The 27,444-nt window shown below is 41.1% G+C and overlaps 1 protein-coding gene across 1 annotated transcript in view; it reads left to right on the top strand.

The window, feature by feature from the left end:
• Positions 1 to 27,444, top strand: part of LOC142143433 (cytochrome P450 2K1-like) — an 82,665-nt gene that overhangs the window by 4,719 nt on the left and 50,502 nt on the right. Inside the window, exons 2-4 of the mRNA XM_075201273.1 lie at positions 15,188 to 15,385; positions 17,637 to 17,799; positions 19,809 to 19,958. Of these exons, the coding sequence (XP_075057374.1) occupies positions 15,212 to 15,385; positions 17,637 to 17,799; positions 19,809 to 19,958 (487 nt within the window). The 5' untranslated portion in view covers positions 15,188 to 15,211. The remainder of the gene's footprint in view (positions 1 to 15,187; positions 15,386 to 17,636; positions 17,800 to 19,808; positions 19,959 to 27,444) is intronic.

The following is a 27,444-nucleotide window of genomic DNA, read 5'->3' on the forward strand; positions in this document are numbered from 1 at the left end:
ACTAGCTATCATTTTGTAGAATGTACTAAATAAATGACAGCCAGAATCTGATTGGTTTTTCAAACCCGCCGAAAAACTCTCAGCTTGATACATTTACCCCCTGGTCCTGCATAATAAAAGTGCCAAATACATTATTGAATCTACTACCACGTTTTATTTACTTTAATGATAATATACAAATTAGCAACTCATACAGTCCCTTTTAATTCTGGGAGCAAAAATTCAATTGTGCAAATTAGCTATGGTGTAATTAAGATGTCCAAGCTCCAGTGTGCACTTGGAAAGAGTGTTTAACACAGTCGTGAAGCAATCGACATGGGCTGCACTTCCAAAAAAATAAACTACATATTGTATGAGGATTACCTTTTGTTGCCCCCAATAACAAAGAGAATATGTAACGCTGGATTCCATAGCGGATAAACAAATATTGTGTGAAATTGATCTCAGTGAGGATGATGATGATGATGATGATGTTAGCCTAATGTCCATTAGTAAATTGCTATATATTCTACTGTTCAACAAGCAACAGTAAAATGTTCTCTTTTGAGGAGGCCCTAACAAATCAAGTACTTCAGCCACTAAAGTGACACTCACTGTTGCTTGGTTTGTTAAACTATGCATATACTACTTACCCCAACGACAAATCCATTGTGCACTATTTTACATTATGGACTTTACCAACCTTGATATATTTTCCTTTCTAAAATGACAATTTATTATTGCTGCTGCTCTTCCTCTCCAATATGTCACATATGTTGTGTAAATTTGAGAATGAAATGGTACCATTGTTATTCTCCAATCATTTCACTTTTGGGTGAGGCCCACCATGGTGTGTCTTTGACCACTAATTATCTCTCTCTCTCCCTCTCTCCCTTTCTCTCTCAAGTCAGTGCTCTGTTTGTAGGTTTTAAAGGTGTCCTTTATTTTCTTAAACTCTCATTCTATCTGCCACTGCTGTGTCACTATGTTTCATAGGTATTATATATATTTAACTGTCATGTGTTCTGCCGCTGCTCTGTCACTATTTTAGTCGGCTAGCTCGCTGCAGTCTTTGCCCAATGTTGGTAAAATATTACAAGTTGTGAAGTGGTCATTAGAAAATGGTCTGTAAATGAATGCTAATGATATAAATATTATAGTAAAACAAACAAACAAAAAAAACAGCTCAAAATTACATGATTTTACCTGTTATGACAATTTTAATAAAATTCATATCCTAAATTAAAACACATTAGTCTGGTTTTACTAAAACACAACCAAAACACAGGGGTCTTTACACATCTCTATTATTTTGGGCAATATCTGAAGGTAATAAACCAAATTCAATCTCTGGTGCTAATATAGTGCACACAAATCTAGATAATAACAATGACCCCTGGGTATCAAATGCAGCAACTCAAAAAGGAGGCAATGTTAATCCTCCATTTAGACCAGGCCTGTCCAACCTGCGGCCCTCCAGATGTTGTGAAACTACAAGTCCCAGCATGCCCTTCCAGCTATCAACAGGTTGTCTACTGGCAAAGCATGCTGGGGCTTGTAGTTTCACAAAACCTGGAGGGCCGCAGGTTGGACAGGCCTGATTTAAACAATATCAGAAAAACATTGAATTGCGCAGAAGTACCCAAATCGGTATTTATTGTATTTGAAATGTTTAAAAACATGGATTAGAAAGTACATCAAATCATTTAAAACCACATTACATGCATCATATGATATAAACAACTGAGAGAAATGACTACCGTAGACATATGAAAAAATCTATAACATTATTGTCAACATATAAAGATAGACCACATGTGATCAAATAAATGTAGAAAAAGATCTAAGGTAGAAGCTTGAATGGTCAAAATATCCAATTTATAGAGTTTGTATATAATAACTAGAGATGGTCACTGACCCCCGTGTTTTGGTTTTGGATTCGGTTTTGGATCTGGATTACCGTCGTGTTTTGGTTTTGGTTTTGCAAAACCGCCATTGCGTGTTTTGGTTTTGTTTGTTTTTGTTTTTGTTTTTTTTTTTAAAATCCATGTTTTTGGGCCTAAATTAACCCAATTTAGTTCTCCAACTGTTTTAGAGACAAGTAATCTAATTGTTGAGGTAATAAATCATCCAAAAAACAGTTTAATTCTTCATTGGTAGGCCTTCATTTATTCTACACACAAAACAGATTGTCTTCCTCTCCATCTATGCATATTGGCAATGCAGCCATCGTCTTTGAATGTATATTACACCCTACACTTATAGTTAAATATGTAAAGAAATGGAAAAAGCCAGTTTGGTTTCTGTCTCTCAAGGCCCCCCTCCACTTGTATAAAATACCCAAAAATTCAGCCATTATAGACTGTACAAAATTAATTGACATGGAGAAAGCCAGTTTGGTTTCTGTTTCTCTAGGCCCCCCTCCACTTGTATAAAATACCAAAAAATTCAGCCATTATAGACTGTACAATATTAATTGACATGGAGAAAGCCAGTTTGGTTTCTGTCTCTCTAGGCCCCCCTCCACTTGTATAAAATACAAATAAATTTAGCCGTTATATACTGTACAATAAAAATTGAAATGGACAAAGGCAGTTTGGTATCTGTCTGCATCAGATCCTCTCTCCACTAGGAGTAAAATAGAAAACTATTCAGCCGTTATATAATCTAGAATATAAATAAAAATTGAGAAAGGCAATTTGGTATCTGTCTGCATCATAATCATCAACATCATCATTAGCGTCCTCGTCGCCTACACAAATCTCCCCCTCATCCTCTTCTAATTCCAAAGTGGCATCCTCAATTTGGGTATCACCGGCTACACTCGGGCTATTAAGGCACACATCAGCAGAATGCTCACGATTAGACATCCCACTGTTGGATGGACTCTCCACAGGGATTGTTGTCATTTGTGAATCAGAGCAAATATTCTCCTGTAATCCCTAAAAATTATTTAGTAGATACTGCTGACAGATATGACTTTTGACAGCCAGAAATATTAATGCACAATTAGGGAGGACACCCCAAAAGCACTGAGGAGTGCTAAAAATTATTTAGTAGATACTGCTGACCGATATGACTTTTGACAGCCAGAAATATTAATGCACAATTAGGGAGGACACCCCAAAAGCACTGAGATCCGACGACGTCACAATGACATTCGGCCTCGATTTGGATTCGGAACGGGCGGGAGAGTACCGAGCTGCTCAGCTCGGTACTCGGATACCCAACGTTCGGGTGGGTTCGGTTCTTGGAGAACGTTTTGCCCACGTTTTGCTAGTTGGTGTTCTGCTTCTGATGGTACACATACTAGAAAGCCCATTGCAAAAGAGTGCCAATGTGGTTATGCATCTTCATTGACTTCCCATACACCACCTTCTCACTCAGTGTAGATTGGTCACCTCCAAAACAGTCACATAGTGCATGAAAAGAAAAGAGGCTCAAGAACAATTTGGGTACTCCCAGAATCCTGAGAGTCTAATAGTATATGCAAGTCTGACATTTCAGATTATGATACTGTAATTATAGAGTAACCTCCTTACCAAATTTCCAAACCATTGGGAAATGTGAGAATGAGTGGTAATAATTATGATGATCTAGACATAGAAATTGAAGATGCTACTTTGGAACTTGCAAATGTGCAAGAGGTTGAGGAGGAAAATTGTGAATCTAAAAATAAGATACTCAGGCTCGGTTCCTTGGAAACCGAACACACCCGAACTTAGGGGATCAGAGTACAGATCCGAGTTGGCTCGTACTTTCGCTCTTTTTCAGATTCCAAAATGAGGCAAAACGTCATTGTGACGTCGTCGGATCTCGCGTGTTTTGGAATCTATAAATATCACCCTCCACGCCATATGAGAGAAGGATACAGAAGGGGTAGCATAGTGTAGAGCAGTTGGGCAGGCAAAGTTAGAGAATTGAAAGAGGAGGGTGGTAGCAGTGTTAAACAAAGTAATCAGTAACATTTAAGAAAGCTCCATAGCTCCAGTGTTAAATCTCATTGCAGAAAAATACAAATTCTATTGCTGCTGGCAGGGTTGGTGTAATTCTGCAGTCCAATTCTACAGTGTTATATAGGTAACACAAAAAGGAGAGCTGCGTTGCTAATTGTCATTGCTGAAATACAAATACTAGTCCTTGCAGGCTTTTCTTCTAAATTTGCACAAAAAAGTGTATGGCGTTATCAAAATGGATTCACAGCAGTACACGGAAGAGCAGGAGCACCAAACAGCTGCTGCCACCAGCCATGATGGTAATCCCTGTACGTCATCTGGTAAAGCATATGTAAAAGTACATAGTGTTTTTAAGTCAGGCAAACAAAAATTAAAAGAAAAACCTTTTAAGTTATCTGCAGAAAAAACTAAAATTGCCAGCATGCCATTCTTCACATGCAGTGGCAAAGAAAGAATGAGGCCTTCGCCTTTCTCCATCAATTGTTTGTAGTCTGCACTTTACATGAAAGGTACATAACTAGATTATAATTTTGTGGGAATTGGGGCTGATTTGAAAAATTGCAATGGCTCTTTTTAGTGCATTGTCTGGCATCCTGTATTGGTGTGTCTGATAAAAGCACGCATCCTGGGGGGTCAGTGCTCGTTGCCATGTTTTGGCTGCAGAATTACCTCACTTATCCAAGAAGCAGGTGGAGCGATCAAATGAAACATAACTAGTTTCATGATCCAAGCACAATTCCATCTTGCACCACTTTCTTTTCTGCCACTCTGTGTGCCGATGTGTCCTAGATGTGCTCGGAACTGCCGTGTGTTTGAGTCATTGCTCTGTCGCTTACCCTCCAGCCAGATCGCTGCAGTATTTGTTTTAAAGTGTATGAAATTAATATTGTGACCTGTGAGGTGGTCAAAATTGACTACAAATGATTTGAAATTAGTGTTATTGAGGTTAATATTAATGTAGGATTTAAAAAAAGAGCATAATTGTGTGACTTTAGCAATTATTCTAAAAAAAAATCCAGATCCAAAACACACGAGGGTGGTTTTGCCAAAACCAAAACACAAAGCTAATCCAGATCCAAAACCACTTCACGGGGGTCAGTAAGCATCTCTACTAAAAATTAATATCTTGGACATGACAAGATAATGAGGAGGATGATTGTACTGAAGCAAGGCAACCACCAGTGGTACCACCTCATGCCCATGAAAAGCACATTGTCATGCCAGGATATAAGACCAAAAAAGCACCTCTTGTTGTCAGGGTTGGGGTAAAAATATTTCCAAACACAATTGATAAGACATCTGTAGACTTTGTGATGCCACAAGAAGTAGAGGTAGGGACATTGAGCATCTTGGCACCTCCACCATGTTGTGTCTTTTGAGTGGTCATTCAAGTAGTTTTTCAAAAGGTGGAAAATTGTGCAAGCAGCCCAGCATCAGCGAGCAGCCTAATAGATACACCTCATGTAATCCTCACTGTCAACACCTTCATCTACCTTCTCATTAATAGTATGTAGTCCAGCACCCTATTTTCCAATTCTAGCTGACTCGCCTAATTCATACATGATTCCCAAGAAACATCCCTGTGTGCTACAGCTGCTGCTGCTGGGGGTGATTCTTCTATGCATAAAGGGACCAAGAAGTGTAAGCATAGTTTTCAACAATTGTCTGCAGCAAGAATTTGCAAGAGGAACCAGTTATGACAGTCAGTTCCCTGTTGCACAGTGGATCACTACAGCCATGACCGCTATATTAACATTGGATGTGAGTCCAATTGCCGCAATGAATACATCAGATTTTAACTGATGAGTTGAGGTCACGTGTCCATGCTACAAAATTTCATCTCTATTCCATTCCTCCCAAACAGCATATCCTCAGCTGTACTGGGAGGTTACAGAAAAAATAATTTAGTCCCTAGTGCCGACTATCAACTGCGGACATGTGAACAAGTGCTACTGGTCAAACAAAATACTACATGTTCATGACAGCCCACTGGGAAGTATCCCCATCAGCAGTGCCAGTAGCATCATCCTTTTCATCTTATTAGCATAGTAGTGCTAGTACCCAATGCCAGGTCATTCACAGGCCTAGGTCATGCCAGGTCATTCACAGGCCTAGGTCATGCCAGGTCATTCACAGGCCTAGGTCATGCCAGGTCATTCACAGGCAAGCTACTCTTTGCATCACTGGCTTCACAAAGAAAAATGCCGATGCCTGTTGGAAAAACTCAGGAATGTCATAGCAAAAAGCCTCTCCTCATGATTGCTCATTGCTGATAACAAAGCAAATATTGAGCCTGATTCTTTTTTTAGGAAAGTAAGGCAAAGAAAATGAGTGAATTGAAACATGGTTTGTCCAAGAGAAAAATTAAAGGGTCAAAATTAGTTTTTTTATTTTGCACATAAGTTAAATACTGTCTGTTTTTTCATGTAGCACACAAATACTTGTTAGCTTATTTGTACACTGAAATTTAAAGTTGGTCTAGGACATGCCATACCCCAACTCTAAATCTGTCATCACACTTTAAATTTACATCCCCCTCCAATGCAACATGGTTTTGTCACTGTACAAAGGTACTATTTTTTTTTTATTTTTTTTGCTTTTGTAGCAAAGAGGCCTATTTGCCACACCTCTCATGCATAGGGACAGGTGAGGTCCTGGGAAGACTGCATACAGGGTTAAGTCTGTACACAGTCAAACTCCTAGACTGCACACACACAACACATACAGGTGGTCTGATGATGTAATTATATAAAGGGGTGGAGACTTGTGTATGTAAAACCTGCATTGTACAATTGTGTTTGTGACTGAGGCTGGAAGAACTGGCCAGTCAGAGTGACAGACTGTGTTTGGCTTAGCATTAGGGTCACCAAGAGGTATAAACAATGACATTGTTTACTGGTGTCATTCTGACAAAGTATTGCTCTTTATTGTGACGCAAACAATAAAAGCACAATTTAATTTGAAGCTGTCTGCGGGATGTTCATTCCAGAAGTACTACAAGTGCTGTCAGAAGTGACACACTTTGCTTTCCTTAATGAATCGGGTCCATTGTGTGTGCAATTTGACTGCGTGAATTTCAACATGTACCATGCTTTGCACACGTAATAAACTTGATGCAGAATTTCAGCTCAAGAGATGCTCTCTGTAGCAGGGCCGGATTTACCGCTAGGCAACCTAGGCACCTGCCTAGGGCCTAGCGGCTCTGGGGGGGCACAGCTGGGGGGGACAGGAGTAATTTTTAAAAAAATGAAAAAAAAAAAAAAATTCGGCCCCTCCCCCGACTCGCGCCCCCCCCCCCCCCGCGACTCGTGCGGGGGGGGGGGTGCCGCGAGTCGGGGAGGGGGGGGGTGCCGCGAATCGGAGGAGGGGGGGTCGGGTGCCGCGAATCGGGTCCCGGCAGCCTCTTCTCCTCTCAGTGTCTCAGTGATAGAGAGAGGAGGAGAGGCTGCCGGGACCCGACGAGCGATCACGTGACTCTTTCTCTTTTTTTTTTTTTTTTTTTTTTTACATCTGGACTGACGGAGGAGGAGGAGCGCGCAATAGAAAGGTAAGTAAAACAAGGGACAGAAGTGGTGATGGTGAAGGGGCACAGAAGTGGTGATGGTGAAGGGGCACAGAAGTGGTGATGGTGAAGGGGCACAAAGGTGGTGAAGGGGCACAGAAGTGGTGATGGTGAAGGGGCACAGAAGTGGTGATGGTGAAGGGGCACAGAAGTGGTGATGGTGATGGGCACAGAGGTGGTGAAGGGCACAGAGATGGTGATTGGCACAGAAGTGGTGATGGTGATTGGCACAGAAGTGGTGATGGTGATTGGCACAGAAGTGGTGATGGTGAAGGGCACAGAGGTGGTGATGGTGAAGGGCACAGAGATGGTGATTGGCACAAAAGTGGTGATGGTGATTGGCACAGAAGTGGTGATGGGCACAGAGGTGGTGATGGTGAAGGGCACAGAGGTGGTGATGGTGAAGGGGCACAGAATTGGTGATGGTGATTGGCACAGAGGTGGTGATGGTGAAGGGCACAGAGGTGGTGATGGTGAAGAGGCACAGAGGTGGTGATGGTGATTGGCACAGAAGTGGTGATGGTGAAGGGCACAGAGGTGGTAATGGGCACAGAGGTGGTGATGGTGATTGGCACAGTGGTGGTGATGGTGATTGGCACAGAGGTGGTGATGGTGATGGGCACAGAGGTGATGGTGAAAGGGCACATGTGATATTGTGAAGGGGCAAAAGTGACAATGAAGGGGCACAGTGTGATGATAGAGGGACAAAAGTGACAAGAGCACATACTTGGATTTATGCGTATTATTTTTGCAAACAACTTAAGTAAGTATTTCTGCCCTGACTTCAATATTTATTATGTTGTTTTGACCCAACTACTTAAAAAAACGGGACTGCTTGGTAATTATTTAGGGGTGCCTTTTTCTGCAGCAGGGTGGCCTTGCTCTTTTCACATGTTAGGTACGCCCCCAAAGATGCAAGCCACGCCCTCACCTCCTTTGGCGGCTGCGCGGTGGCACATGCTTTCATACTTTCATATCTACTTAACTATAGGGGTATATGGTAGGCATGCGGCGGCACATGCTTTCACTTCTACGTAACTATAGGGGTATATGGTAGGCTGCAAAAATATAGTGCTATGGATTGTTGCAGGGAGGGGCCCCAAAAACAGTATCCTGCCTAGGGCCCTATGAGGTCTAAATCCGGCTCTGCTCTGTAGTCCCAAAAAATTTCTGGGCATTTTCAACATTCAGCAACAGCATGTAGACCATTGCAGCAGCTACAAAAAAATATCATCTGCCATGCCACAAACTGAAGAAAGTAGTAACAAGGTGGATTTCCACAATTTATAGGCTTCAGCGACTAGAGAAACAACAACAAACCATCAAGACCTACACATCGAGCCATGAGATAGGGAGAGGGGAGAGGCATGTTACCTTACTCCAGTACACTGGAGATACCTTTCTGTTTGATGGAGGCTACTGAAACCATTTGAAATTGTAACAAATGAAGTGAGTTCATACACTGCCAGCCTGAATCAAGTCATATAGCTAATCAAACTACTGGAAAAACAGCGGGAGGAGATGAAACTTAGCGATTCTGCAAAGTATGTTTTCCTTGAAGACCAAGTTCTTAATTCACTTCAACAGGACCCAAGGGTTTTCCGCATCTTGAAATTGGATCACTACATTTTTGCAGCCATGCTTGATCCTACGTTTAAATTATATGTAATGGCTTTCTTTCCAACTGACACAAATCTTCACAGATACAAACAACTGCTTGTGAGCGGCTCAAGTCACACATGACACATCTCCTGTAAATGTTGCTGCCAGAATAAAAATTCCATTTTCTTGAAGTCAGACTGATGAATCAACACAGCACACCAATGTGAAAGGTTATGATATCTCATCAGGCTTAAAAGACCCGAATATATAGACACATCTACCGTGTCTCAATGTGATACACCTTGTATTAGGAGACTGGTGGAGGATTACTTGAATAATAATGTAGAAATTTGCTTCTCACAGTCATTTTGAATTCTGGTAGGTAAAACAAGCAGTTTCTAACCCATTGTATAAATTAGCTATGGTGTATTTAAGCTGCCCGCCCTTCAGTGTATGTACTCAGATTGTTTAGCACAGCCCTTAAGATTTTGAATGATCATTGGACGAGACTGCTCCCCAAAAATGTAGGAAAAATCTGGTGTATGAGGAATGCCAATTACAAAAAGAATCTGTGATGCTAGATTCCAGTGGGGATGAACAAATATTGTGTGATTATGATCTTGACATGAGTGATGAGGATGATGATTAGGGTCGTGACATTGTCAACATAGAGAAAGATAATTACTGTTAGCCAAATGCTCATTAGTAAATTAAAATTTCTATCTATTCTCCAGCTTAACAAACAGAATGTTCGCTTTTGTGTGGGCCCAATCAAATCAAACACTTCAGCCACAAAAGTGTCAGTTCCTGTCACGGAAGTGCTTGGTTTGTTAAATTATGTGCATGTTTGTCACAAACACGCTCCCAGCTGCCGTGACTTTGGGTGTTTGTATGAAGTCACACACAATTCCAGCCCGCAGGCTCTCTCTACTAATCATACAGGTTATAGACCTAGTGAATCTCCTCCAAACAACACTCTCACACACTTCAGGTTTGCCACCACCTATTGAATATGGGCAATAGGGCCCCAATATACTGTCCCACACTGGGACACAAGGCTTCTAGCTGCCCACAGACTAGCAAGACTCACACCAGCGAACAAAGGGTTAACTCTTCACACCTCCAGACTGTTACACAAATGTAAATGCAAGCACACACTGCTTGTTAATCAAATGTATCACAAATCACACACTGGCATTCAAAAGGTTAGCTATTTCTTCTTAACAGGCTAATGGATTCGTTAGAGTATCAAGGACGCAACATATTAAATTATAGATTTAATATACAAAAGTACAGGGCATTCAGATATAAAAAAATTATTAAACAATTAATAGATTGAGATGACCTACACAAGCAAAACAGTTTAAAATAAAAGGGGTTACATTCAGAGTAGCACTTGCATTAGTTGCATTTTCTGGCCAAGGAAAATTGGCTTGGAAGATGGACAGCTTATCAATGTGAATTGATTTCCCAAAGTCTGACAATTTGCTGTACTGGTCTCAGCCTTTTAAAGACACTTTTACACCTCTTTCTACTCCCAGGGGGTTGTGGCCTGTGACACTTTTTTCAATCACCATTTGCATGTTGTCTGGTTTACTACTCAATTCTATTATGTGACCTAACTTTTCTGTGGAGCATCACACAGACCCAATTTTAATTTTTATTAATAAATCCCCTATGACTCTGTCCATCTTTTGATACCAAACACGCCTAAATACAGTGTATTCGCAGAGCATACACTCATTTCCTTAACTTCTCTGTGGGGCACAATTTTTAACTTTACATATGAGCTGCCCTTCATCATGCTATTGAGGAATATGTGGTTGATTACTAGTTTTATTAATTTTTTAAGTGGCATATTTTAAAACTGAATTATTTTTGTCCATATCGCATATAGCATACGTCAGCACATGGCCGCTTTGAACCAGACAACATGCTGAGTGGTTCCTAAAAGTCCATTCAGGTCCATTCAGGTGTCACAACTCCATTCCAGGCCAGGGTATGTCTCACAGTAGGAGCTCTTAGAAGCTGCCACAGGTGACACTCCTATATTCTCACATTGGAATGTGCAAAGCCATCAAATACATTTACATCAGACTTTCTGTCTTCACATTTTACACTTTAGTAGCTAAACTTATCAATGGATTCATTTGACATGACATATATTTACACTGCAGTTATGATTTATCCCTTATTCCCCACAATTATGTGATGGGTTAACCCTTATAAATAACTAAGTTCTCTATGTTCACGACAATGTTATTTTTATCATATGTGTGGGTCAGTGGGCCAAAGGACAATTCCATTTTGTACTATTTAACATTATGCCTTGGTCTATCATCTGTTAATTGTCTTCTGATGCCACTTCAAATCTAATAACATCTTTTACATCCTAATCACTTTCTTTGATGCATGCTGTATAACATAAAAAATATAGTGCTTTCTCTCACCATATTTCTTTTGGGTGCAGCCCATCTGTCTGTCTACTTGCCTAAAATGACCACTCTGATTCATAGGGATTGTAACATGCTTTGCACACACAACTTAGTTGGTCAGAATTTCGTACAAAACATAAGGTTGGTGCATGAGATGCTATCTGTAGTCCAAGAAATTTCTGAGCATTTTCATGTAGATCATTGCAGCAGATTCAAATAAAATGACTTGCAATACCACCAACTCAAGCAAGAGGTTATGCTGTCATATACTAGACATTCATTTGGTTGACATTGAGAAAGTTGACAATCTTAAATCGACAATTCACATGGTCAAAAGTATTATTAGATCGACAATTGAAATGTAGACAGTAGACAGTCTGGTCTGGGGAGTTTCCTGGCCATGGAAAATGTTGATGTTTTGATCCCCGAGCCACATATCACTTTTGCCTTATGGCAAGGTGCTCCATCATGCTAGAAAAGGCATTGTTCATCACCAAACTGTTCTTGGATGGTTGGGAGAAGTTGGAAATTCCCTAATCCCATTGAGAACTTGTAGTCAATCCTCAAGAGGCAGATTGACAAACAAAAACCCACAAATTCTGATAAACTACAAGCATTGATTAGGCAAGAATGGGCGGCCATCAGTCAGTGTGTGGCCCAGAAGTTGATTGACAGCATGCCAGGGCGAATTGCAGAGGCCTTCAAAGAGAAGGGTCAACACTGCAAATATTGACTCTTTACATAAACTTAATGTAATTGTCAATAAAAGCCTTTGATACTTATGAAATGCTTGTAATTTTACTTCCGTATACCATAGCAACATCTGATAAAATGGTCTGAAAACATTGAAGCAGCAAACTTTGTGAAAACCAATACTTGTGTCATTCTCAAAACTTTTGGCCATGACTGTATATTTAACAGGGTTACTTAGAGCAACTGGTCCACGTTCACTAATCTCTTTCTCAGATTGAATCCCAGTCTCATTAGACATGTGCCCATAACTATTGGTTAATAAGACTAAGTAAGAAAGTGGCTCAGAGTTCAATTGATGGACCATTGATAGAAAGTAAAGCAAATCACTTCTTTATAATTTCCAAAGGGGCTTTAACTCCAATCTCTTGGATGATCAATCAATTCATTATCCTACTGACCAGAGGTGCCAGGACCAAGACGAGGCCAAAATAGAAGACTAACTTATTTCCCTGGTTTTTCCTTTTCCTGTAATTCCGGTCTCCTCTCTTTTCCTCTGAAATGGAATGGGATTGATGTACAACTGCTGACAATAAGATTTGGTACAATTTCTTCATAACTTGTCACCTAGATCCCTGTACTTCATTATTACCCTGGGCAGATTTATTGCTCAAATTTATTAATAATAATAATAATCCTTAATCAAGAGTCTGTAGAAAACATCCAAATGTTTACCCCCCGGTTTGCAATCTTCCACTATTCTTCCTAGTATTATTCTCTTTGATTTATTGATCTACTACTTCGTGAAATCAAACTTTTTTTTCTAAAGCTAAAATAATAATAATAAATCTACTGATGTTTACTGAACCAAAACATGGCTATAAACAAAAAATGTAATTTAAGACTAGGCTTCATTAAGCCTGACAAATGATACATCAGTCCTAATACCATATCTGAACCCACATACAAAAGTTCATCATCAGTTATTTATATAGCACCACTTATTACGCAGCGCTGTACAGAAAACTCATTAACATCAGTCCCTGCTCCATTGGAGCTTACAGTCTAAATTCCCTAACATACACACACAGACAGACAGAGAGAGAGAGACTAGGGTCAATTTTGATAGCAGCCAATTAATCTACCAGTATGTTTTTGGAGTGTGGGAGGAAACCAGAGCACCCGGAGGAAACTCACACAAACACAGGGAGAACATACAAACTCCACACAGATAAGATCATGCTTGGGAATCAAACTCATGACCCCAGTGCTGTGAGGCAGAAGTGCTAACCAGAAGGCCACTGTGCTGCCCAGATTTGTGCTACAAATGACGACATACACCTGTTTATGCATGGAGCAGTGAAAGATGTCAGTGACTATAAAGAGAGAAATTTTGTATATTGTAATGGGAAACAATAGGCAGATCCAGGAATTCCTTTGTGAATTTGGGCTACTTGTATGCCTTGTTTTGCACTTAATTTCCAATACATTATTTTTGTAAAGCGAGTTCTTTAAATGAGAGAGGGCACATTTGAAGTTTGCAAACTGCAATATATTTTTTTGGGGAAAAACTTGCTTAATGTAGAAATTGTGAATGAAGTTCCACCAATTAACAAATACTGGCCAGAGAGAATATTCATTATAATACTGTCTTTTCCCTGGATTGCAGGTGAAACACATTAGTGTCAAGGCTCTTGCTTGCTATGGGTGCTATTTAGGGTCAAATGTCAATCCATTTCTTCCTCAAACCTCTTACAAGGGGTAATATTTCTTATTTGGTAGAACTTGATACACAACTTCTACATTAGGAATTTTGGACTGGACTATGCATTCCAGTGACAATACTAAAGTTATATTAAATGATTTTATATAGAGTTGTCCATATTATATTTATATGTTTATAAATATTTAAATATATGTTCAATATCTTTTTTTATATATATATATATATATATATATATATATATATATATATATATATATATATATATATATATATATATTCCTAGCTGCTGCTTTACAGGAGTATTGATTCAAGAAGACATAAAACATTTACTGTACTTTTGTATTTTTGGGAGAGAGCGCTTACTGTTTATGATAAATTGCACTATATGCTAGGAAGATCATGTAAAGTCTGTGGAAATGCAGCAATATATGACATGGGTTACTTGTGCAGCCATACAAGTAAGTTATAATAGCCAGTAGCAGAGTTAGTGTACAAAATGAATTGCAGGAACAGAGCTCTTGTGAGAAATGCCGGTGTTAAGACAGTAAGGGGCCAAAACAAAAATGGCCTAGTATCAACAGTAGTGACCAGATAGATATTCCCGTAAAATAATAATTATAAGCAAATTAAGTTAATTGAACTAAAATAATTCTCTGTAAAAGAGAGAGTGCTGTGTGAGCATTATTCACTTTAATATGTCAATATGATAAAGAATCATTATAAAGCTTTACTTATCTTCTCAATACAAACACACTACACAGCAATTAGTCAATAGATCACTGTTCCTGAGAAATCTCTATGTGCCAAGTGAGTCAACCACAGTGTAATATGTTAAACATGCAAATTGACAGGATTATTATAAACTCTTACTAGAAGACTCAAAGGGGTCCACAGCCCCCTACATAGAGGAATTGGATTTCAAGGGTCTGCCATATGTACCTAATGTGTACTAACAAGCTCTTTTGGGTTCAGCAATCTTTAGTATGTCTGCTGTAAAAAACAAACATAGTTATTGTAAATAAGGCATAATATTACAACCTTTTAACCTCCGTAAGATTAGATCTTAAATCCAGTAGGCCCATCCACAGGAGCCGATCTTTCAGCTACCCTCTCTCTGGTGGCAAGTTCTCCCGAAGGATAATAGAAGAAATATCTTTGACTATTCCTGGTACTGTATGTGCATGATAACTATTTTAGTTTTCTAATGAAATGCCTATCTTTTGTCTTTCCTCTCTAGAATTTACAGAAGACTTGGTTTACCATGGACCCTTTCACAATTATTCTGTCCACCGTAGTCATCTTATTTTTGGCCTACGTTTTTAACAATCGGAAACAGCACAATTATAAGAATTTTCCCCCGGGACCAAAGCCTTTACCAATTATTGGAAATATACATATGATTGACATGGCAAGACCTCATAAAACATTTGTAGAGGTAATACTGTATGTCTGCTAAAATTCCACCAAAGCATTTATGCCTACTAATAAAATAAATATGCTTTTAAACATTTTCTCTTCATTCGTCCAGAAAGAACTACAAGGTAACTTTAAATGAGAATAAGTCAAAGTAAGTTGTATAAGATTTTTTCTTATTCTTCTCTTTAAATAATAAATGAGATGAGCAGATTTCCAAAATATAATATTTCTATTTTTATTAAAAATATATTATGCATAGATAGAGCCATACTGGACGAAGCACACATACGCCCAGGGTCTCAAATGCCAACTCACAATCTATATTTGATTAAGTCATTCTTTTATAGAAAATGTTACTCATCATTACTTTAAAACACACCTTCCCAGCTTACATCACTGCTGGCACTCTAAGGGCTAGATTTACTAAGCTGCGGGTTTGAAAAAGTGGGGATGTTGCCTATAGCAACCAATCAGATTCTAGCTTTCATTTATTTAGTACCTTCTACAAAATGACAGCTAGAATCTGATTGGTTGACAACATCCCCACTTTTTCAAACCTGCAGCTTAGTGAATCTAGCCCTAAGTTTCTCTCATTAAAGTGACATGTTCTTGAAGGGGCCTTTTGGAAGGGTCGTCTTGGCCTTATTTGGAGCCAATATTTCTTTGGCCTTATCTGCCCATTGTGAAATAATGGAAATTTACTAAAAACATGTCTCGTTGTTTTTCTCTATATTGTGTAATGCATGTTTTTCCGTTCTCTTAAAAGGACAGACACATAAAATTCAAGATAATTAATTCATTGTATTGAACTAATTGGTAATATAGGGTTTTTGTTCCTTATTACTTCAATGCCACCCTTTTATATACACATAAAAAGGTACTTTTTCATGTGACTATAATTAATTGAATGGGAGTATATATTTCTGTCAGCACTGATGTCCTCAGATTGGTTTGGCTTTCGCAAATATTTGTATACAACACAAACCATACTTTAAGCAAGAATACACAAACAATATTGCCACAATTATTATCACAATAAATTTCACATAAATATACATTAGGTTAGATAGCACTTTCCGAGTCCAAAGAATATAGAGTTTTTGTTAATTATTACTTCGACAAAGTACATTTATTTCCCCAAATTATGTATAGTAGGAGAAATGGGAAGAAATTTGGCCAAATTTACTAAATTGAACTACAGTAGTTGTGCAGGAGGGTGCAAATGCAGAATTGTAATTTACACTTAGCTCTGTTACTTGTATTACTATAGGTAAAATAAAAATATCCTGAGTTTGTTTGCTGCATTATTGCAATCTCTTCTTGCCACAATCAGTATGTTTGTTTGTTTTTCATATGGCAATGTTATACTCGTCATCCTTAACTGTCAAGAAAACATACCTCAACATCCAGGGCCTGATGCTGAGATGAACCTTTGCCAGTTTGTGTAACATAAATTGCACACATTTGCAATGTGCATGGCTGCAGAGAGAACGCATACATATACACCACTGCAGACATGCACGTATTTGGCACTTGTATCTCCGTATGACTTGAGCGCCAGAGGAGAGAAATGGAGCTGTCTGCCAGAAGCTGAGTAAAGTAAGGGTGGTCTGGTAAACGTGGCTCGTGTAGACCAGCACAGAATGCATATACATCTCTTAGGAGGCATCTTTTGCTCCTGATAAGGCAGGTACAAATATGATGATGACAACCAGCAACATTGCCCAAACTGGGCACAAACCAGACTGATATGCTACAGATATGAATCTGGACGCATCTTGAGATGTATATGGCTCAGCTCATGGGTGGATATGCTCCCTTTTTTTTAATTCTTTTTTTTGCATGTGTTTTTTTGTTTTTTTGTTAGCAGAATTTACACCAATTTTAGAGCATCCAATCTAATTTCCCTGTACAGGTCCAGGTTTTAAGAGTCTCCATTTACTATAGCAATATCAATTATTTCATTTATTTTTTTGCAGATTACATTGAAATTTTCTTTTTATTTGAAATATATACTGCAGTTCCTGGTGATACAATATTATGGGTTACAACCAGTGGTCAAAATGGTGGTGTATATGGTGGTATGCCATACTGCCACTTCTACTGCCTTGATTGTAAAACTTAAATTCCATTCGCATTACATCTTTCATACACTTCAAAATTTTCACTTCGACCACTGGTTCCTACTATAGAAAATGATTAATTTACTGTCTCAACATTATTTATTTTTGACTATATTGCAAATTATTTCTCCTATTGTTTATTTACAGATGTCTAAGAAGTATGGCACAGTATTCAGTGTCCAGTTAGGCATGACAAAGCTGGTGGTCCTGTGTGGTTATGATACTATTAAAGATGCTCTGGTCAACCACGCTGAGGAATTTACTGACAGACCACAGACTCCAGTGTTTCACAAATTCCAAAAGGGCTATGGTAACTGTTTTTTAGTCTCTTTACTATATTTATATATTTGTTTTATAGTTTAAGTATGTTTTAAAGATTGTAAGAGTTAAAATATATCTGGTGGTGGTTTGTGATATATGCAAAATGTGCAGCTATTTATACACTATTGCCTGTCACATCCTGGCAGCAAGTCTATCATAGGAAAAGTTGTTCAACTGTTCTACAGCTTAAAGTCAATTAAAACATAGTGGGGAAATGAATTAATAATATCCAGCAGTTTGGAGGGTGAAAGCCCAAGCCACTGGCAACGTGTGCTACTTTGAAAACCCTTAAGTCTCATATGTGGGTTACCCAAAGAGTATGTGGTTTAGGGAAAACCATCTGGTACAACTGGGTAGAAAACATCTGGTGCTATTCTGCATCATGCCCGGCTCTCTAGGATGGTCCCGAACATACGTACAAGGGATAAAATGTTCAATTAGAATGCCCACTCTTTTACTTTACACAGACTGTCTGAAAGAAAGATCATTTATTCCATATAGGACTCTTGTTTCTTATCCTATTTATTAAGGGCAAATATAGTGTCATAGCTAAATATAATGAAAAAACGATTAAAGATACAATCTTATCTTATCGATTTACTAAAAATTACACTTTAACAATGAAACAAATTTCAATGATTTTGAACTTTTGGGACATCACTGACTCAACCAATCAACTCAGTCAGGGCCGGATTAACCCTAGGGCTAAGTGGGCTATAGCCCAGGGGCCTCTGGCATCCAGGGGGCCCTTGAAACTGCTCAGCAGCAGTATTGATTGGTCGGGGGCGGGGGCGCCCCCGGCGCGATCAGTGCTGCTGAGCAGTTTCACTCCGGTCCTTCCCCGGCGCACTGTAGTCTTCTTACTGAGGAGATCTCGTGAGTCTTACTCTCGAGATCTCCTCAGTAAAGAGCACACAGCGCGCCGGGGAAGGAGGAGAAGGAGTTAAGTGCCGTGGGGGGGGGGTGGCTCGGATCACGGGGGGGGGCCCTCACGGGGGAATGGAGGCCCCCTTAGCCCAGGGGCCTCCATTCCCTTAATCCGGCCCTGAACTCAGTGCATTTCTGCAAAGCAAGACTACCCAGCAGTCAGTTCCTCTCTGCTTGTCTTAGAGAAGCACCTCCTTGCTAACATGAAGACATGCTACAGAGGAGTGAAAGAGTGCATCATGGGTGACATAAATAGTAAGTATAGTTACTCAATGTATTGTATTTTGTTCAGTTTTGAAACAGACCTTTGATTAGTGATGAGCAAAATATTCATTGTTCTGCAAAATATGTGTCTCATTCTGTGTTATGAGGCAAAGTTTTGCACATTTTACCAGTAAATATGGTTTAAGTGTTCTCAGTCCTGCACCAAACACACCACACAGCTGCATTAATTAACAGCCGGCATCCCATCTGTACTCAGGCTATAAATTATGCAAAATATTTATTTACAAAAATATTCAACTCTGTACATGTAAAGTGATCAGGTACATGAACAGAAGATTTAGGTGGGGAGTGGGTGACTGACTTATGGAGAGCTGACATCATGCTGTATACAGGTGTTTGAGGCAAATTTCATTCTTGGTTAAGCTCACCTCTCGCCAAAAATGTATTATTTTTGTTTTTGCAGACGTTGGGCCTGATTCATTAAGGAAAGTACGGCAAAAAAAATAGTTTGCTTTCTCCTGGACAAAACCATCTTACAATGCAAGGGGTGCATATTAGTTTTATTATTTTGCACATAAGTTAAATACTGGCTATTTTTTTATGTACCACACAAATATTTGTTAGCTTATTTGTACACTGAAATTTAAGGTTGATCTAGGACATGCCCTATCCCAACCATAAATCTGTCCCCGCATTTTAAATTTAGTTCCCCCTCAAATGCAACATGGTTTTGCCAAGATAAAAAAGGTACACTTTTTTTTTTTTTTTTGCTTTCCTTAATGAATCAGGCCCAGTATGTGTACTTTAAATCAGCACAGCCCCGTGACATGTATTCACTCTGTTTAGGTCTTATCATGTCTAATGGTGAGAACTGGAAAGTGATGAGACGATTTACTCTTTCAACATTACGAGATTTTGGGATGGGAAAGAAAACTATAGAAAACAAGATTATTGATGAGGCTGAATATTTAACACAGACATTTAAATCATATGGAGGTGAGTGGTTACTTTGGAATTTCTACAATAACAGATTATACATTAGTATGATTTTGTTAGTGTTATTACATACATACACTATTGCTCATCTATCTGTGTTAATCTGTTTGCTATAATCTTTTTTTTTATTTATTTGCTGTAATTGTACATTATGCTGGTAAATTACAGTTGGAGTAATGTTTATTGCACTTTGTATGGCTCATGTATCTTGAATTTCAACGATCTATAAGTAAAAACCATTGTTCATCACTGGAATGGTGTGATACCCTCAATTCAACATAATTGTGATGAGCAATGTGAAATGATGCAACAATAGCTGCTCTGTTAATACAATACAGAGTGAATTTGGATTACTTATCATAATTTGTAATTATTCATGTGTTAAGATAAATACACCAGACTTCATTCTGCTATAGATTAGCTGCTTAATTCACTGCTATTGACAAACCTTCACCAAATATTCCTTAACTGAATTTCCTCTGTGCCTCCATTTCATATGCAATTCCAAATTTGGGAAAGTTTAATCCCTTTTTGAATCCTTGACACATTTTTCTATTAAATGCTAAATATCTAAAATCCTATATGTAAAATTCAGTGTTTAATACATATATATATATATATATATATATATATATATATATATATATATATATATATATATATATATATATATATAATAATGTTAACCTTCTTGCACCATCTAATTGTATGTTAATATTACTAGCATGTCATGTAATGATGTTAGGAACTCCTTCAGTCAGCACGACAGAACCCGGAATCTGCTCCGATGTCTGGTGTTCGCTGGAGCCCCTAGTGGTGGGGACAGACTTGGCTGCAGACGAACGGAGGGTCGTGTAGTGTGCACTGACTGGGGAGAACCCTGAGGCAGCATAGTAGAACACAGCGATGTGAGATCCAGGCAAAAGGTCAAGGGCCGGCAGCAGGCAGGGATATCAGAAAACGAGCCGAAGTCAGGGGTCACAGGCAATATAACAAAGTCCAAAAACAAGCCAGGGGTCATACACGGGAAATCCAATAATAGAATAAAGCACAGGAGCAGGGAAACAGGAACAGGAGCCTAGCTAAACAGGAAGCTATAACTGGCAATGAGGCTCAATCCTCACTGCCTTAAATAGCAAGAAGGGCCAATAGGAATCATGATAACAGAAACCCCTCCCACTGCATGACTCTGCACTGACACAATGCTGACAAAAAACAAGCCAGTACCAATACAGTAAATATATAAGGACTCCCACAAAAGTCTATAGATATATATAACAACCCTACCTTTCCTTGCTGATCTGTGCCCGGGTGTCAGCCCGCTGGCCGGGCGCTGCGGCCTCTGGATTACAGCGTCCCGGTTGTTGCCTAGGCAACCGGGACGTCAGAGGCGGAAGTGACACCCCGGTCGTCATGGAGACGGCCGGGGCGTCTGAGAAGACCGGAAGCGAGCCGCGGCGGCCCGTTGGGGAGCCGCGGTTTGTAACAGTACCCCCCCTTGAGGAGGGGTCAATGCACCCCGACTTCCAGGTTTCCCAGGATATTTTTTGAAGAAGTCCTTAATGAGTTGGTTAGCATGAAGATGCTTTTGCGGCACCCAAGATCGCTCCTCCGGGCCGTAGCCCTTCCAGTAGACCAAAAAGTGGATTTGACTTTGCACCCTTTTGGAGTCTAGGATCTTTTCAACAATAAACTCTTGGTGTCCTCTGACTGAGACAGGACGAGGTCTGTGCAATTGACGTGGTCTGAATTTATGTGACCATGTGACTGCTTTCAACAAGGAACAATGGAATGTGTTAGGAATCTTGAGTGAAGGAGGAAGTTTCAACTTGAAAGCCACAGGATTAATCTGTTTAATAATGGAGAAGGGTCCAATAAACCTAGGACCTAACTTCCTACAAGGTTGCTTAAGTTTAATGTTGCGGGTAGACAGCCACACCTTGTCCCCGACCTTGAAAGGACATGGTCCACGATGCTGATCAGCATAATGCTTAGACTTAAACAAAGCTTGTTTGAGGGCAAGGTGAACCTTTCTCCATATCCGGCACAGATAAGAAATCGAAGAACTAGATTTAGCTTGATTCCAGACTTCCAGCGAGTTGGACTGAGGATGGAATCCGAGGTTACAGAAGAATGGCGATACCAGAGTAGACGAATGGCACGAGTTGTTGTAGGCGAATTCTGCCCATGGAAGCAGAGCAGCCCAATCACTATGGCATTTAGTTACATATAAACGGAGAAAATGCTCAAGGGATTGATTAACCCTCTCCGTTTGTCCGTTGGACTGTGGGTGATACCCTGAAGATAGACATAGTTTGATTCCTAATTGGGCACAGAATGCTCTCCAGAATGTGGCTACAAATTGGGAGCCGCGGTCAGAGACAATGTTAATAGGAAGTCCATGGAGCTTGAAAACGTGCTGAATGAATAGAGATGCCAAGGTTTTAGCACATGGCAATCCTACAAGAGGAATGATATGTGCCATCTTACTAAATCTGTCCACTATCACCCAGATGGTGTTAAAGCTGGATGAGCGCGGTAATTCCACGATGAAATCCATCGATATGTGGGTCCAGTGTCTCGCTGGAATGGACAGTGGCATAAGAGGCCCGGCAGGACGTTTGCGAGAAGACTTGTTCCTGGCACAGGTTTCACAGGATAACACAAACTCTTTGGTATCTGCTGCCAAGGAAGGCCACCAGACGGAACGAGACAGAAGTTCCAATGTCTTGGATACTCCAGGGTGACCTGAGGTTTTATTATCATGACATTCGGTGAGGACCGTCCTCCTCAGATAATCCGGTACGAATAATTTACCCCTGGGAGTAGCTGATGGTGCCAACTGTTGGAGACCACGGAGAGTTGTGCCAAGATCCTGAGTTAGGCCAAGGACTACTTTGGATGCCGGAATAATGAAAGTGGTTTCTGCGAGGGAAGGATGAGAGGCGATAAAACTGCGAGACAAGGCGTCCGCCTTAATGTTCTTGGATCCGGGCCGGAAGGTAATGGTAAAGTTGAAACGGGAGAAGAAGAGGACCCACCGGGCTTGTCTGGAGTTCACAATCTTGGCAGATTGAATATACTGTAGATTTTTGTGGTCGGTATATACTGTAACGACATGATTAGCTCCCTCTAGCCAGTGGCGCCACTCTTCAAATGCCCACTTGATTGCCAGCAACTCCCTATTTCCAACGTCGTAGTGGGTCTCAGCGGAGGAAAATTTCCTGGAGAAAAATGCACAGGGGTGCAGGCAGTGATCATTGGGATCTTTCTGAGAAAGGATGGCACCTGCCCCGACGTCAGAAGCGTCCACTTCGATAATAAAGGGTAACTCTGGATTGGGGTGTCGGAGGGCAGGTGCAGAGATGAACGCCTCTTTTAACTCCTGAAAAGATGTTAAAGCAGTAGAGGACCAATTAACGGTATCGGCCCCTTTTCGGGTAAGGGCTGTAATTGGAGCCACTAATACAGAGAATGACCGGATGAATCGTCTATAGTAATTAGCGAATCCTAAAAACCTCTGAATGGCTTTAAGATTGCTTGGCCGGATCCAATCGAGAACTGCCTGTACCTTACTGGGATCCATGGAGAAGCCACGAGGAGAGATGACATATCCGAGGAACGTGACCTAGGTGACTTCAAACTCGCATTTCTCAAGTTTAGCGAAGAGGCAGTGCTGGCGGAGTTTCCGAAGTACCTGTCTGACATGAGTACGGTGTTGCTCCAGTGACTGGGAATAAATCAAAATGTCGTCAAGATACACTACAACGAATCTCCCCAGGAATTCTCGTAGGACATCATTAATAAAATCTTGAAACACTGCGGGGGCGTTACATAGGCCTAAGGGCATGACCCGATATTCATAATGGCCTGAGTGAGTGTTGAAGGCCGTCTTCCACTCATCGCCCTTTTTGATTCGAACCAGATTATATGCCCCCCGCAGATCGATCTTGGAGAATATCGTGGCTAATTTGAGCTGATCAAAAAACACGGAGATGAGTGGCAACGGATAGGTATTTTTCACGGTAATCCCATTTAGACCCCTATAGTCTATGCACGGCCGGAGGCTCCCATCTTTTTTGCCACAAAGAAGAAACCCGCTCCTACGGGTGATTTGGATGGTTGAATGAATCCCTTACGTAGGTTTTCCTCCACATAATCATCCATAGACTTAGTCTCGGGAATAGACAAGGCATATAATCTTCCCTTAGGAAGCTTAGCATCCGGAACCAAATCAATGGAGCAATCGTAGCTACGGTGTGGGGGTAGAGAGTCTGCTTCTTTTTTCGAGAACACGTCGTGGAATTCACGATAAGGCAATGGAAAAGATTCAGGACAAGGCTGAATAATCCGGAGAGGAAGAGCAAGACAGGTTGAGGAACAAGCCTTACTCCATCGTATGATCTCTCCCGTGCTCCAATTTATGTGAGGGTTGTTAAGTTGAAGCCAGGGATGCCCAAGGATCAATGGTACGGAGGAACAGGGAATCAGAAAGAACGAGAGGACTTCAGAATGGAGAGCTCCCACCGTAAGCTGCAGAGGAGGCGTTTGATATGAGACCCTTCCGTCAGTTAACGGTCTGCCATCCAGTCCGCAGACCGTGATTTCCGAGTCCAAGTTTACGGACGGAATGCCCAGAGTCTTGGCAAAGTTTATATCCAAAAAATTTCCGGCTGCCCCACTGTCAAGAAAGGCAGGGATAGAAACGGATCGATTACCATACATGATCCGAGCAGGGATTAAGACAGAATTCTTGGAAGAGACCATCTGGAGACCTAGGCGTACCTCCTCCTTTACTCCTAGGCCTGGTCTTTTCCCGCCTTGTTCGGGCAGCTACGCAGGAGATGGCCTTTATTGCAGCAATAGAGACATAGCCCCAATGACCGCCGCCTGGATTTCTCCTCAGGGGACAGGCGATAAGCCCCTAACTGCATGGGCTCTGGTAAATCCTGAGGAACTGGGTAGACGGCTGGAGAGGACCAGGATGGTGAGATGGCCTCCTTCTCGGACCTTCTTTCCTTGATCCTGCGGTCAATTTTAATAACCAATTGCATTAAGGCCTCCAAGGAAGATGATGAAGGATACTGGACTAAGGAGTCCTTTATCTGCTCCGAGAGTCCAAGCCTGAACTGACTCCGTAGTGCGGGGTCATTCCACTGGCCGTCGACCGACCAACGTCGGAACTCGGCACAATACTCTTTCGCTGTCCGCCGTCCCTGTTTCAGCGCTCTTAGGTGGGACTCGGCCGAGGCCACCCTATCTGGGTCATCATATAAGAGACCAAGTGCGTTGAAGAAGGCGTCTACGGACTGCGGAGCTGGATTAACAGGAGTCAGACTGAACGCCCAGGATTGGGGATCGCCTTGGAGTAAGGAGATGACAATGCCGACCCTCTGTTGCTCCGAGCCCGAGGAGCGGGGCCTGAGACGAAAATACAGCTTGCAGCCCTCCTTAAAATTTCGGAATAAGGCTCTATCTCCAGAGAACCGGTCCAGAAGATTTAACTTTGGCTCAGGTGCCGGAGTTGCTTGTGAGGCCTTGGCGGCTTCTTCCTGAGCAGAAAGCCTGTGTGAAAGATCCTGAACCATCTGCGACACAACTTGGATCTGCCCTGCTAGGACTTGAGCCAGACTGGGTTCCATCGGTGGAAAATAGGATCGTCTTTATTTTGGGCCAGTTATAATGTTAGGAACTCCTTCAGTCAGCACGACAGAACCCGGAATCTGCTCCGATGTCTGGTGTTCGCTGGAGCCCCTAGTGGTGGGGACAGACTTGGCTGCAGATGAACAGAGGGTCGTGTAGTGTGCACTGACTGGGGAGAACCCTGAGGCAGCGTAGTAGAACACAGCGATGTGAGATCCAGGCAAAAGGTCAAGGGCCGGCAGCGGCAGGGATATCAGAAAACGAGCCGAAGTCAGGGGTCACAGGCAATATAACAAAGTCCAAAAACAAGCCAGGGGTCATACACGGGAAATCCAATAATAGAATAAAGCACAGGAGCAGGGAAACAGGAACAGGAGCCTAGCTAAACAGGAAGCTATAACTGGCAATGAGGCTCAGTCCTCACTGCCTTAAATAGCAAGAAGGGCCAATAGGAATCATGATAACAGAAACCCCTCCCACTGCATGACTCTGCACTGACACAATGCTGACAAAAAACAAGCCAGTACCAATACAGTAAATATATAAGGACTCCCACAAGAGTCTATAGATATATATAACAACCCTACCTTTCCTTGCTGATCTGTGCCCGGGTTTCAGCCCGCTGGTCGGGCGCTGCGGCCTCTGGATTACAGCGTCCCAGTTGTTGCCTAGGCAACCGGGACGTCAGAGGCGGAAGTGACACCCCGGTCGTCATGGAGACGGCCAGGGCGTCTGAGAAGACCGGAAGCGAGCCGCGGCGGCCCGTCGGGGAGCCGCGGTTCGTAACAAATGAGAGATGTGTTGGAAATGAAGATGGGTCGGTTGATTATGGTTGTTTGTGGATGGCAGTTAGAAGTGACTGATTAAATCTTTGCCCTTTTTCCAACATAATCTTCTCACAAATACAAAACTGTTACATTTTTGTGAATTACAGTGTAGTACTGAGCAGTGAATTTGAAGATCCACTGGAATACTATCTCAGTTGAGTTGCTGGTCCCAATGAGTTCAACTGAGTCCCTTCTACAATATTCTCCCGTGCTGCTCCCCACTTATGGAATTCCCTACCATGCTCAATCAGACTTTCCCACAGGCTTTAAATCTTTACATGCTCTTTGAAAACCCATCTCTTTTTTTTAGAGGTGACCTTATCCTCTAACACTATTCACACTAATTTACCCTTGCAACTATCCCAATCTCCACTCTTAGCCACACTTGCTCCACTTGTTTCAGCTGTACCCTCTTCCATTTAGAATGTAAGCTCTCTAATGAGCAGGGCTCTTCATGCCCTTTGTTTTCATGTCTGCATTTATTTTGTCTACCTTGTTTGTACTGTTATTCCTACTGTACGGCGCTGTGGAGCCTTACCAATCTGATATTAATAACTGTCATTCATCATTTGGTGATCACTGAGGCCTCCTTGGTGGCAGTTGCATCCACAACTTCTTCAAATATAATACAAAAAATTTACAGCGCTCAATTTCAGAAATGGTTGGAATTATAACATGCAATAATTAATATAATACATATTTGAATAATCGGTCAGTGCATAGATGATAGTTCTTGGGATGCAATGGATGGTGAAAAATTTTCTCACAATAGTTCATCAATGGAAGCACATGAAAGAAATGAGACCACACTTCCGGCTTCACCCAGCTAGTCAACTTCCCAGTGGTCCCCACAAGTGCTACTAATGCGCTAAGATCCCTACCCATCCTCATGGCCCAGTGTCTGTTGGCAGCAGCAAGCGATTAAGAGCCTGTCGACCTGACCATCTCACAAGGCTTGCTGGAAGAAGTAACAAGTTTAAAGATTCCCCCGAGAGATGGGCGAGTTGCCGCACTTC

This window comes from Mixophyes fleayi, chromosome 3 (genome assembly GCF_038048845.1).
Source record: "Mixophyes fleayi isolate aMixFle1 chromosome 3, aMixFle1.hap1, whole genome shotgun sequence".
NCBI lineage: Eukaryota > Metazoa > Chordata > Amphibia > Anura > Limnodynastidae > Mixophyes > Mixophyes fleayi.